Source organism: Gavia stellata, chromosome 3 (genome assembly GCF_030936135.1).
Source record: "Gavia stellata isolate bGavSte3 chromosome 3, bGavSte3.hap2, whole genome shotgun sequence".
In the NCBI taxonomy this organism is placed as follows: Eukaryota; Metazoa; Chordata; class Aves; order Gaviiformes; family Gaviidae; genus Gavia; species Gavia stellata.
In genome coordinates, this window is record NC_082596.1 from 12,430,733 (window position 1) to 12,443,940 (window position 13,208).

Consider the following 13,208-nt stretch of genomic DNA (forward strand, 5'->3'; position numbering starts at 1 on the left):
GGGTGACAGCCTTGCCAGGGCCATTGCGTTTTTCGCTCGTGGGGCGCAGATGGAAATGATGCACGTGCTGAAAGGCAATAGGGTTTCTAAAGTTCAGAGGCAGAGCTGTAACTCCTCTCCCCCTTGTTTATCAGATGAATAGGACACCCCGTTTCACACAGCCCGTTTCACAGGCCCTTTCCACCCCCCAAGAAGCAGGAGCCATCCCCTGTCCCCACACATCCCCATGGGGATTCAACCCCAGGCAGAGCCGGGGGAGTCGTGGGCTCAGACCCCAGCAGCTCAGGCACGATGAGCACGCATAGGGACCGTAGATGAGCTGATCCTCTCTGAGGCCAAATCTCATTTTTTCAGATTAAAACCAATCATAGTCAAGCTGCGTTCCCCTCGAGACACCACAAGAAATGGGGACAAACATTATGAAACCAAGTTTATTAAAACTTTCTACAAGTCAGACTTTATCATCCAGGTTTCCACGTACATACACATATTTACAAGTTGGACATAGTGTTTTTAGCTTTTCTGGCAGAGTTTTCTACCAATATATACAAATGTACTGTTTTTCATAGAAGGGTTAAACTGTATCACAGATACAAATGTCAAGCAATCATGAGAGGTTTAGTGCAACGGAGAGCTGTAGCGCCCTGCTCTTAATGCTCATGATTCTGTCAAGTTAGTATTGCCAACAGTAATTCACATTAAATTGCTCTTCGACACCTCTTATTAGGACAAACAAAGTACAACAAAACGAGAAAACAAAACCCCAAACAGAAAGGTATGTACAAAGTACACAGTCCATGAGGTATACATGGTATTCTCGCAACGGGTGGTGGGACTGCAGCTTGCTGGGGGTTAACCCTTAAAATGACTTCACTTGAACTGTGCCGTGTCGGGGACATACGTTCCCCATCTCACGGCCATTTCAGAAGCCTCGCTCTCGCCTAAGGCGAATGGACATCTCTTTGCATAAGCCACTGGACACAAATGTGAAACGAAGCAGGAATTTTAGGCAGGACTAAGCTTTACTTACCCCCAACCCAGGAAGCTAATGATTTAGATATATTCATTATCCACGCACATTGGAAAGACTATGAATAATCATGCAAAAAAATAAAAGTTAAGGGGAAAAAAAAAAAGGAGCTGGAGGCAAACAACATACCTGAATAATCAACTAAGGGCATATGGAGATTTTACTCTTAAGACTAACTTTTTTGGGGGTGGAGGGGGGAAGAGGAGAGGGGATGTGATGTTTTTAAGAGTTGAGCCTGTAGGAAAACACAACCGTGTTTACGTGTACTGTACAAGATACCCCTTATCATTTTCCAAGGGAAGGCGCCCCAGCTGATAGTGTTACGGTTTGGTAAACGGATATGTTTTGGCACTCGGAGCTAACGAGACCTGCTACTTGACAAGCTCGCTGAGGGCATAAAGTTATATAGGCTACACCATGGTAACGTGAGGCTTAAGTCTATTTAAAATGCTTTCCCAGTCAGCTAATGGAATCGGAGGGGATCCGGCTGGGAGATCCACCAGCTTCTGCTTTGGAAAGAGCCACAGCAGTGATTTGTCTTACAGGTGGATTTGGAGCTTCATGCCTCTGAAAGCAAGATCAGCTGGAGGAGCAGCAGCAAGCAGGCAGCTGGCCGTGGCGGGCGAAGACCTCCTTCCCTCATTAAAGTGCGCTTACAGTCAGAAAGCTACTTTGCAAGCCGGCCGGTGTGGCACGCCGAGTCGATTCCCATTCTTACCCATTTCTGTCAGATTTGCTCAGTTAGAGGCGCACCTCGTGCCGCCCAGCCCCTAAGCATCGCAGCCAGGGCTCCGCATCCCCATAGCCACCGTGGGAAAGCAGAAGGAGCTGCCTTTCTGTCTCACACCTCACCAGCCACAAGCCTCTGCAGCCAAGATGCAGCCAGTTACACCGGTGGAGGTTGCGGGAGGCAGGAGTAAAGCCAGGCGGCTCTCGCAAAGCTGCACGGGTCCTCCAGGGCCGGCGGGACGCACCTGCCAGCGGAGCAAGAGGATGAAAATCTGAGAGCGCTCAGGGAGCGGAGATCTACGGTTGGTGTTTACTTTAAACAAGGTCACTTCTCTGACCATACTGGCACTTTAAGATGCTGTTGAGTTTGCAAACGTGGAAAAATGAAACCCTACGAAGATGCCAAAGGTGAGAACCGCTGAGGTTTTTGAGATTTCGGGGTTAGCAGAAGAAGGAACTAATATCGTCACTGTCTCCACGGTATTCTGGAACAATTTGATCCGAAGTTCCCGTCTCCTGGTCTGTATATCCCGGCTCCAGGACCGCCTCGAACCAAGGGTGAAGCAAGATCTCCGGAGCAGTGAGTCTTTCAGAAGGCTCCCGCCGCAGGAGGCTGCGGATGAGGCATCGGGCTTTGGGGGAGACGTGGTCAGGAATGCAGAACTGTCCACGCCGGATTTTGGAAAACAGAGTGCTAGGGTCCGAGTCGTGGAAGGGATAGCGTCCCACCAGCAGGGTATAGAGCATCACTCCCAAACTCCACACGTCAGCCGATTTTCCAGAGTAAGTCCCTGTCGTGTTTAGGATCTCAGGGCTGACGTACGCCGGGCAGCCGTGCTTGTCTGAGAGCGCATCGTCTTCACCTTTGATGATGTGCGTGTCTTCCAGGCTCTCCAGCCGCAGCTGAGTCCTAGGGAGGGCAGGAGAGGAAGCCACAGGTTAGAAATAGCAACACCCAGGCACAAGCGAGCATGGCGAGCCCCCTGCCACGGCAATCCCCACTCCCCTTCTCACATCGGCACAAAGAAAAGGAGAGGAAACACTTTTTAATTTGCAGCGGAGAAGTTGCCTGGTCCCGCGTAATAGAAGCACAGCAATGTGCATCAGGTAGGCGCTCAGCGACGCCTGCTTATTTTATTTACTGGGGATTTTAACAACACAGAGGGCTCTCGAGGAACACCGGCAAGTCACCTTCTATCTACACAGATTGCACTGCAACTGCAGGGGGTTAATCGGCTACAACGCATCCTACACGCCCTATTTGCGGTTCAGGCTTTGAGCAAACAGCGTCCAGCTGCGTGATTCTGTAAACCGCAAAGTCCAGCTCCCTTCTGCGCTTGCGGGAATCATCAGCTCTCCTGAGTTTTGTATTTTATTTTTGAATTTTATTTTGTAAGTATTAGTCTTTTTGCCTTTCCGGAGGGTACCACCGCACCCACCACCTCCCGGGTTCACCCCGACCTCCCGTTCGGGGGGGAAAGGGAAGCTTCGCATCAGCGAGGAAGCCATGGGCTCGCCCTGGAAGGGCTCTGCGCTGCCGTGGCTGCAGAAGCGTTGGCTGCAGCCTGTCCTCAGCGTGACCTCGCCAAATACCCATTGGTTCTGCAAACGGAAAATATGACTCAACATGAACCATGGGCCCAGGATTGGCTGCGGGAGCCCTGAAACTGCACCTGTGCCGAGAGCCCGAGTCCGCCTGCCATTGCTTAACCCTCTTCTTGCCAAATGGGATGCACATGACACTCGCCTGTGCAACGCGTTATTTCCAAATGAGCGAGACTGTGTGCAATGTAACATTTCAACAAATGTTTCATCTTCTTATGGGCGGGAAAAGCTGCAATAGTTTCCTTCAAAGGAATTACTTTCTTTGCATGTCAACATATGGTTGTTTCTGTTTAAGAGGGGCAGTTCTAGTTAGTTTTCTTATCACGTTTGTAAATGATATCCTGAAGAAGCATTAGCCCAGTTAAAAAAAAAAACCAACACGTTTTCTTCTGCTTCAGTAACATTACCACCAGTTTCGTCAGATTAAGCACAACTCCATTATGGTTTTTACTTATTTTTTTAGCTTTCCACGGGATAAGCAGCTAGTCAGAGTCAGTTTTGCTGATTAAAAATTTATTTCTGGCTCTGCCACGTGGGTGAGGCACTACAAGAGCTGCAAACACTCCAGGGAAATACTGAATTATTCCCCTAATCCAAATTTAACAACTAGATTCTGGATCTCCTTTCTATAAACCTAGGCTTTAGGCTAAGTTTTACCAAAGTGCTTTTCTTCGGTGCAGGATTCCCAAAGCAATATTTACCCATGTCCCACCTTCCCTCCTATGCATGCCCACATCCACGGGCACAGAAAGCACCGCCACCGGTAGTGGAGGAGGGATAAAAGCCTCGAAGGACACAGCCAGTCCTTCGCTAGCAGCGTAACGCTGATCAGCAGGGATTTCAGTGAGGAGACCCCTTCCGAGCACCCCTCTCCCAACCGCGGTTCTGCCACGGGGCAGCTCTCCCAGGCGCGACGGGGGACCAAAGCTCCGGCTCCTCACACCTCGTGCTCCCCGAGCCGGGCCATTCCCCCGAGGCGGCCCAATGCCCCAGCCTCCCTCCTCTCCTCTCTGCCTTTTATTCATTTTACACTGAATGAGTGGCACATATGACATCCTCTGGTGCTAACGAGCATCCGATCTATCATCCCTTTGTCTACCGCGGGTTTCACTGAACTTCTGCTGAATGAGAGGAAGCTCCCGGAGAGCTTCCTCCCTTTCATCAGTCGAGATCTAACTAAGAGTAAGTGCGTACCGGTTAGATCCGTGACCTACTACACACACGTGATGGAGACCTACTCGGATCGCTCGCAGGTGATGCCGGGCTGACACGGCTGTTTCCACTCCCTGGGACGCTTTTTGCGTCTCTGGATGCGGCATGCCTCCCTCCCCACTCACCCCAGGGCTGGCTGGTGACAACCGCTTACCTTTCTTCATTAGAGAAAACGAATTTCCTGAGCTTGAGGTCACCAAGTACGATGGCCGACTGGTGGCAGTGAGCTACAGCGGAGACGATCTGCTTGAACAGCCGGGCAGCCTCCTCCTCCCTCAGCCTCTTGCAGCTCCTCACATAGGAGTGCATGTCCCCAAAGTCCTTTTCAAAGAACACATAGGCCTTGGTGTCCCCGAGGATGACTTCAACGACCCCGGTGATGTTTCTGTGTGACGGCAGCTGAATGTAAGGCCGGATCTTGTCCTGGTAGTGTTTGAGGGGGAACACCTGTAAAGAGGAAATTAAAGCAAAATTCGTTCTGGAGGGTGTTGAAAGCAGCCGCTCGCGTAGCAACTCTCCCCAAACAGTGACGAGGGAGCTGGAGGGGAGCCAGGGCTCGGCAGGAGCGCCGTTCAAAGCGGTTACCGAGACCCTTCCCGTTCATTTTATATAGAAAGGGGGCAAAACATAAAACAAACCCCCATGCCCAAAGCCTTCCGGGGAAGGTACTCCGAGGTAACCCGGAGTTACAGCCTACTTCCAGCGCGTGTAAATCCCCACCGGCGGCAGGCCGGGCGTTTCTCACCGGGGAGCAGCGGGAGGATGTTTTGCAAGGCTCTCCCCGGGTCGAGCGGTTACGCGGCACTCCGAAACACCGGGAGAATCCCTCCCCCCCCGCCCCGCCGCTGCCGTCCCACCCGCGCCCGCGGAGCTCCGCGCCCACCTTGCAGCGCAGCTCCCGGCCGGAGCTAACGCTCAGCGCCCTGGACACCTGCTCCCGCTCGGCCAGCGGCAGCAGCAGGTACGAGGCGATCAGGCTGGGACCCGCCGCTCCCCCGCCGGCGGGAGAAGCGGGGGAACAAGGCGACCCGGGAGCGCTCAGGCAATCCGGGGGTCCGCAGTCGGCGAGGCGAGGGCACTTGGCGGCCGGCGCTTCTTCGGCGGGGCCGTCGTGGAGAGGCTGGAGCCGCTTGGCCGGAGCGCTGCGGCAGCGGGCGGCCGGCAGGAGGGACGCGGGGCGGCTCATGGAGGGGAGCGGGAGCGGGCGCGGAGCTAGAGGCGGGCGGTGCGGGCTTGGCGCATCCCTTCGCTCTCCCCGCCGAAACCTCGGGCCGTGTCCACCATCTGCTGCCGACTCCGCGCTAAAGTAGTTGGAGGCTTTTAAAAAAAAAAAAAAAAAAAAAAAAATTTTAAAAAAAAAAGTACGTCTCCTCCTCCCGGCCCCTGACGCACGGGGAAGTGGGAGGAGGGAGGCTCGGACACGCCTGCTCCGCTCCGCCCGCTGCTCTCCGCGCCCCCGGCCCCAGCGGGCCGCGCAGCCGGGCGGGGCGGCGGGTCCCCGCCGCCCCGCCCGGCTGCGCGACCCGCTGGGGCCGGGGGCGCGGCGGGGACCCCCCTCCCGTGGTCCTCCAGCCGGTCTGGAGCGCGGCCAGGTCATGTCGGACTCAGGCTCCTGAGCATGGCAGGGCTTGGGGATCGCCCCTCGCTTTTGGGGTTCGCCCCTCGCTTTTGGGGTTCACCCCTCGCAAGCCCGACGCGCTCGCAAAACCCTCAAACCTCCACCGCCGGCCTGTGAGCAGAAAGATAGAGGCGAGGAGCGTTTTCTAGCGAAGCTAAGGGATAAGAAAGTCACCGGCACCGAAGGATGAGCGTCTCTTCTGCAAAGGCAGCAGTGGAAATGGCAGCAGCGGGTTTATCTATGAGCAGCGTGTGCCGCTGGGAAATGGTGCCAGAAATTTCAAATGCCGCTGTAGTGCTTTCGAGACAGCCTCGCCTCGTGCGGGGCGTAAAAACAAAACGCTAAGCCAGGCTAATTGTGGAGAGAAAGCGAGCCCAGCTCCATTCCCAGGAGCTTCTCCTTTATACGTTTACCGCGGCTTCTCCCCAGCCCCAATTCTTGCTTTTCACTAATCACTAAATAACCATGGTTCATCTCAAGGTTTGCGTCACGAAGCTGTTGTGTGTTAACCACCGTTTGTTCATGAGCGTAGACTTAACGTGCACCATACTTTGCATTGGGTGTATCCCCTGTTGAAACTATCTGCTCTCCGAAAAAGGAATAGCAGCGAGAGCAAGCAGCAGCCAGCAGCTGAAGTGACCTGTGAGAAGCAGAAAGAGTCGAGCTCCAGCAGGCTCCAAAGTGTGGGTTTAAAGGAATAGTAAATAGATTTGCAGCCAGGACTGCTAGTAAACAGAAGAAAAAAGAGAGAAAACCAGACAACAAATCATCCCTGGAAAAAATGCAGGCAGCTGTAGTTTTGACAAGAGTGCTTCAGAAGGAAACTCTCCAGCTTTTCTGTTTACATATATGCAAATTTTCTGTAATTCAGTGCTGAGGCTCCCCTAATAACACAGGGAGCTGCCGTTTTGTTATTCTGTAGGATCAGTTCCTACCCCGTGTTGGTTTCCCCAACCCTGGTCTGTTTAAGCAGCAGAGAGGGACGGGGATGGGGCGCCCCAGCTCTGAAGCCCGTGATGCCACGCGTGCAGGTATTCGCTCAGATTCCTGATAGCTAACTGCACGGCAAACCCGTGCATGCCTTCAGCTACTTCTAGTGTATTTTAAGAAACACATGAAACTCTTGTGCGGGATGACTCATAGCATAGCAGTCCCATTAATGCATTTAAACATAAAATGCATATGCCATAAAGGGATATCCCAGAGCCTGCATTTTCCTTTTCTTTCCCCCCCACCCGAAATACAGTTCCGTTAATGTCTGCAGATTGTTTCTGAGCGATTCACCACAACCTTGAAAGCACGCTACTTTATTTCATTCCTCTCATAGGTAAAATACTCGGAGTATCCATCAGACCTTTGTTTTACTTTTCCTTTCCTGGAAGTTTTATGATTGGGATGCTGCTGCCGGGTGAATTTAGGTGAATTCTGCACGCGTGGGCTGCTTGCTACGTCTGAGATAGCATGAGGTGGGGGGAGAGGGTGTCAGTGATTTTGGAGACAGGGGAAGGGTGTAGACACATCATCAAGTTAGTAATGGACCTACATAAACATACTCACGGGCATTATTGGTGTATAACGGCATCCCCTGTATCTCTCTCAGGCTGAGAGAGTGCACCTGGGGTAAGTAAGTACAGCGTTTGGTCCTCACCCTCCTGGAGATCCCCCCTCTCTCAGCTCCTGTGCCAGCTCACTGTCCCCACTGAGGAGAAGGGCCATACTGAGGATCCTTTTGCACACATCCTTGGAAGCCATGTCCTTCACCTTCCCAGCCTCCCACCCATTTAAAGCCTCTTAGAGTCCACGGCCGGTCACCTCGTGCTGGCTCCATGCCACCAGGACCAGCACAGGCGCTTGGTTCAGGCTACTGGCAGCCAAATGGGGGGTGGCAGCCGTTGGTCATTAAGAAGGGCAAAAAGCCCCCCTCGTCAACCTGTCCCCCCAAAAAACCACCTGGGGCATGAGGGGAGAGCAGAGCACAGAGGTACACGCAGCATTGCACCCACAGTCCTGCCACAGGCTCCCGGTGTCTGGGCCGCCTCTTCTCACGGGGATTCCCCAGATTTCATGCTCTGTGGGGGTGTCCCTGCTAACCAGAGCACAGAAACCGGGTGTGCAGTCCCCAAAGGCCAGGAAAAGATAACCCCTGGGCAATTCATCTCAGAAGTGCAGGTGGGTGCCCTCTCCCAGCTTACTGTATAGACCAAACTTCAGTTGTCTACATGTGACTGAGATGAACCCAAGCTTAAATCTCCCAGGTGTCAGGTCTTTGCAAAATGGGGACAGTTCTTGACAGCAGGAGACCTTCATTGCCTCTTTAAAATGCCTGGCATGCTTTCAGGTACTCAAAGCATTAATGTAATGAATAAACATATAGTAGCAATTATTAACCAAATTAATAATGCTCACTACCTAATTCTCAGTCTTTTGTTTTGGGTACGGATCATAAGAAAAGGTCCACGTCCAGACTCCTCTCCATCCCCACCAAATCCATTCAAACATGCAGAGCAGAGAATTGATTTCCACTTCGGCTTTTCTGTTTTTTCTAATTTTGGCTGATCCCCAAAATACAAAAAAAAAAGGGATGCCAAGGGATGCCAGGGGACCTGCACAGCATGGTGCTTCTCAAAGGCTTGAAATGTGTCCTCCTTACCCATCTCTACCAGTGCTTGCACGCAAGCCTGGTTTGGTTATGAACCAGTACAGAGGCCAGGAGGAACTCTTCCTGGAACAGAAGGAAGAACTGTTGCAGCATTTCAGTATTAGAAGATTTTTGCAGAATATGGGGCTACCACACTTGCCATAGCGGTCTCTTGTTCATTGTAGGTCACGCCACAGGCTTTTAAGCAACAAGGCCTATCTCCTGCATTAGTCTCTGCTTGAAATCAAAAGCCATTGGGGGTCTTCCCTCTATTCCCTGCACAAGCTTTCATCATTCCATCTCCCCGTCCCCCAAAAAAGATTTTTTGGGGCTACCTGCTTAGCATACATGAGATGAATACCGGCAGGGCAATTCTCAGCTGTGCCTGCGGTGAATTTGAGTCTGAATGGCTTTACAGCCCTTCCAGATGAACCAAGGCAGTGTAACACATCTCCGATGGATAGCACTATAAATCATTGTGGGGCACAGATCAGCGCAGAATTACACTTATCGACCTAACTTTGGGATAAAACATTGACTCTGTGGATGACTCTTGCTACCCAAGTGCTGGAAAAATGAACCACTGTGAGCCAGCAGACTACAAGGAACCAAACACCCAGCCTTGGATGCTCCGACAGGGACCTGGTACCAGTGAGGTGGGGCAGGGATGGCCTTTGGGACTACAGATCAGTAGTCTTCGTGCTTGGCAAAGGACAACAGTGTGCAACAAGCACCTTCCAAATGGTAAGGAAGCCTGAGGAGCTCCCAGGCAAAGGATATTGCAAAACCATTACAAAAAGTAGATCCTGCCTTGCAAAAGGATGGTCAAAGCAAGCAGGACTGCTCGCTGTCTCCTCTCTTCCGGGAGTCCTGGCTGCTAGGCGAAGAACTGGGACTGGAGCAGAGATGAGATCCTGTGGGATGTTTATCACAGATCTGGCACGTGCCAGCAAAGGGAAGGATCTTGCCCAGCACAGATTAGCCAGAACTGTGGCAAGCTGAATGTTGCTTTTCATATATTTTTTCTTTTTTAAAACAGACAAGCAGTGTTACTGCATCTGCCAGATGAAGAATCCAGAATTTCTGGTGATCAGGCATCAACATTCTCTTTTCCTGGCATGTTATTTTTTTTAAGGGGATTTTTGTTATGTGGTATTCAAGCCTGTCTCGCCCTCAGCCAGTGCCTACACTCACCTGATCAGCTGCTTTTCCTTAAATGCTTACAAAATTATCTCCGCTGCTCCAGTTCTCTGACCCTTTATCTTTGTAACTAGAACAGCCGGAGGCAATGAGAATTGTGTAACCATCTCCCCACTTCCCAAGTGCTTGGGACAGGTCTGGTAGCTTTGATAATATGTCTCATGGGATACACAGAGTAAATCTCTATTAGATTAGGCCACTTATAAATAAACTGGCTGCTTGCTATGGGAAGAAATTAAAAAGTCGTTATTTTAGTTACCGGATGAGAGAGGCGTGACACACAAATACTTCAGCTAATATTAAACTATCAGGCAAATGATGAAAAATAAATATCTTTATTTTACAAGTTATCTCAAGCCATGTAATGAAACTTAAACTACTGCTAGATTGAAAGCCAGCAATTTAAAACCAGCAGGTCATCCATAATCTACTAGTGTACAGAATCACCCTGCACAGACAGGGCTCAAAGAGTAGTTATGTGGCCAGGTGATAAAGAACTTAAAAGTAATGTTTTTTATAGCAGGAATGGCATCGGTGATAAACCCACAACCATCCTTAGACACTGTGGAACTCAGCAGCAGATTCACTGTTAAGATATAAAACACATGACCAGCACGTAGTGACATCAAAAGAAGTGCAATGTAATGGTGTTCAGATGTCTCCCCTCAAGCCCGCACAGAAGGATTGCTGTTGCTAGGATCTCTAAATAATTCCGTCTGATAAGCCAGTTGTTATCAAATCCAAGGAGTCTCATGAGCAGCACCTCCTGACTTTGCTCCTTTGCAGACTGAAGAGCATGAAGGCATCTTCTGTTGCTTGAAAGATGTGTGAAGGTTCAGGTTTTAAGCCTCAAATCCTGTTTTTACTTCAGAAGTTGATTGCACAAGCGGACAGTGAATGAGTGTCTCTCCATTTCCCTTGCGGTCAGAGAAGATCCTATTCATACTGAGTTTACAAGCAAACACTTCCTTTGGTAAGCTTCCCATGCAATTCAATTCATGTGCGTGCTTTCAAGCTCTGTCTTCAGGTCTGGACTAACATCAGAATAAGCGAGTGCGGCAGGCTCTCTTCTCAGCCCACCGCAGCATTTTCTGCAGCCTTTTGAAACGATGAAACACACTGTGTTTTCTGTATGTTGCTGCAGTCCTGTTAAAACACTGAGATTACTCATGCATCAAGAGGCTAAGCACATACATGGGTATCTACTGTACGATGTACACGCATCTCAGAATTTTACTTGCTTAACAATCAATCTAATGTTTTTACTTCTTACAGCTACTGGCTGGCAGCCTAGAATCTGCTGGCACCTACACATAGGATCCTCCTCTAAGCATTGCTGTGACCACATCGTGTGTTTGAAATAATATGTATTAACACTAAGTATTTTATGACCAGAAAATAAATCACTATTTATGGAAGACCTGGGATTTGCAGACAGTACTAGTCTGTACTTGTAGTGAGGAGCCATCAGCTTAAGGCTTTGGCTGTAGCAAGAGAAAGGAAGACCTGTCCTTGGGATATTCTAACATTTTCCACTCCAGGAAGCCCCTTTCCTAGGTGCATCTTCTTCACTGTATAACAGAGCACTACCCATTATGGAAATGTTCAGTTAATGGACCACACAGTACCTCAGGATACCTACATGGAGACTTCTAGGGAAGGAGGAGATTAACATTCACTTGAAATGGCAGTGGAAGTTAATCAAGTTGCACAGTGAATTTTAAGCGAGTTTTGGCCACAATGCTAGAGCTATTCTTGAGAAAAATGCCATGAGGTGCTTGTGACCACAGGTAGGTAAGACCTTTGTCATCAGCCACTCATGAGGAAATATGAGTATGTCCAAGAGGACATTGTCTAAAATAAGGCAGTGTGTTGGCCTTGGCTGTTGAGTCATCGGTATCACTTCCTGCAGCCCCTGCTTTTGCTCCGGGTATTTCTCAAGGGAGCCCTGACTTAGCCTAGTCTTTTTGATTCTTCTAGAATGAATAAGATCACAGCTCCGGAGCGGTAATGATGAATATGTCCTTGATTCAGAGGAATGTGCGCTCCTTTTAGCACAAGTGTGCTAAATCTTCCATGAGATGCCTGCCTGATTAGTTTTTATCTTTACACGTCATGGCTCCACTGATTTGAAAACTTCAGAGAGAGTCTCTAGTTGTAAAATGGAGAATTCTGCTTCACCGGGAGAATCTGTTCAAGTGAGAGAGCTGTGTTAATGGCTCGTGCCTCAGGGTACCACTGAAAGCTGTTGCATATAGATCTCTCTTGCCTTTTCTTTATTTTAATGTTTGATTACGTGTTTCTTTAATCACTCAAAATACTATGTGGAACTTCTGTTCTCTGGCAGAGACAGATTCTCACCATGTTTCAGTGACGGACCCTTATCAGCTATGTTGAGGTTTGCTGCATTTGCAAAGCACCCCTTATGGAAAAGAAAAAAAAACACCTCAGCTCTGCGTTTCTTTCCTTAAATATTGTTGCAAAATTTCTGACGTCAAACAATGAGACACAAATTACTCTGTGAACTGTTAACATATGCCTGTTTACATATGATATCTTATAGCCAAAACAGATTAAGATTTGAAGGTTTAACTGCTGTTGAGTTTCCACTTCTGTGAATCATACGTATCAGCTTATTCATCACAGACACTTTTTTTTATTCTTTAACTCTTTCAAGCTACTTCTATCCAGAGCGGAGTTTATGGGATACATGGGACACGTGGGGACAGAGAGGTCACAACTGCAAAACAAACCCCGAACTTTGCAAATGAAAGAGCAAAGAGCTGCCAGTAACTGCAGCTGCCCCAATGAATCAGTAGCAGTTTATAACTTCCATCAGGTGAGTTGATAGGCACAGAAGCCTTCCCCCATGGCCAAGGCTAGTCTGTCCTTCCACCTACTGAAGTGCCAGCTGCAATTCATGCTGATGACCAGGCCTGCAATCTTTCCATTTCAGAAGGAAAATTACTTGTAAGAACCAACAAGAGAGTACCAGCTATGAAAAATCAACAGGATGGCTCAAATTCCCGGTTCAGAGAAAAAAAAATTCACTCATCGTACTAGGATTCCTTAGATGTTATGATATAGTTTAAATTCAGAAATGCCAAATATTTTGGGGAGAACTTCATTGATTTCAGTAAATACAGGCAGTTTAGCAGTCGAATCTATGCAGTGCA

At 49.5% G+C, this 13,208-nt stretch overlaps 1 protein-coding gene across 1 annotated transcript; it reads right to left on the reverse strand.

Annotated features, from left to right (window-relative positions):
* Nucleotides 1–417: 417 nt before the first annotated feature.
* On the reverse strand, nucleotides 418–5,762 carry TRIB1 (tribbles pseudokinase 1). Its single transcript, XM_059815363.1, has 3 exons — nucleotides 5,460–5,762; nucleotides 4,731–5,023; nucleotides 418–2,669 (listed from the first exon to the last, which is right to left on the reverse strand). The coding sequence occupies exons 1-3, from the start codon at nucleotides 5,760–5,762 to the stop codon at nucleotides 2,201–2,203; spliced, it is 1,065 nt and encodes a 354-aa protein (XP_059671346.1). The 3' UTR covers nucleotides 418–2,200.
* Nucleotides 5,763–13,208: the final 7,446 nt, after the last annotated feature.

Bases quoted from the DNA above. Each gene is read 5' to 3' on its own strand.
- TRIB1 (XM_059815363.1), bottom strand. From the start codon at position 5,762: ATGAGCCGCCCCGCGTCCCTCCTGCCGGCCGCCCGCTGCCGCAGCGCT. The intron at 5,024-5,459 runs GTGGGCGCGGAG...TCCTCTTTACAG, and splicing joins GCCGGGAGCTGCGCTGCAAG to GTGTTCCCCCTCAAACACTA. The intron at 2,670-4,730 runs GTAAGCGGTTGT...TGCCCTCCCTAG, and splicing joins GTTTTCTCTAATGAAGAAAG to GACTCAGCTGCGGCTGGAGA.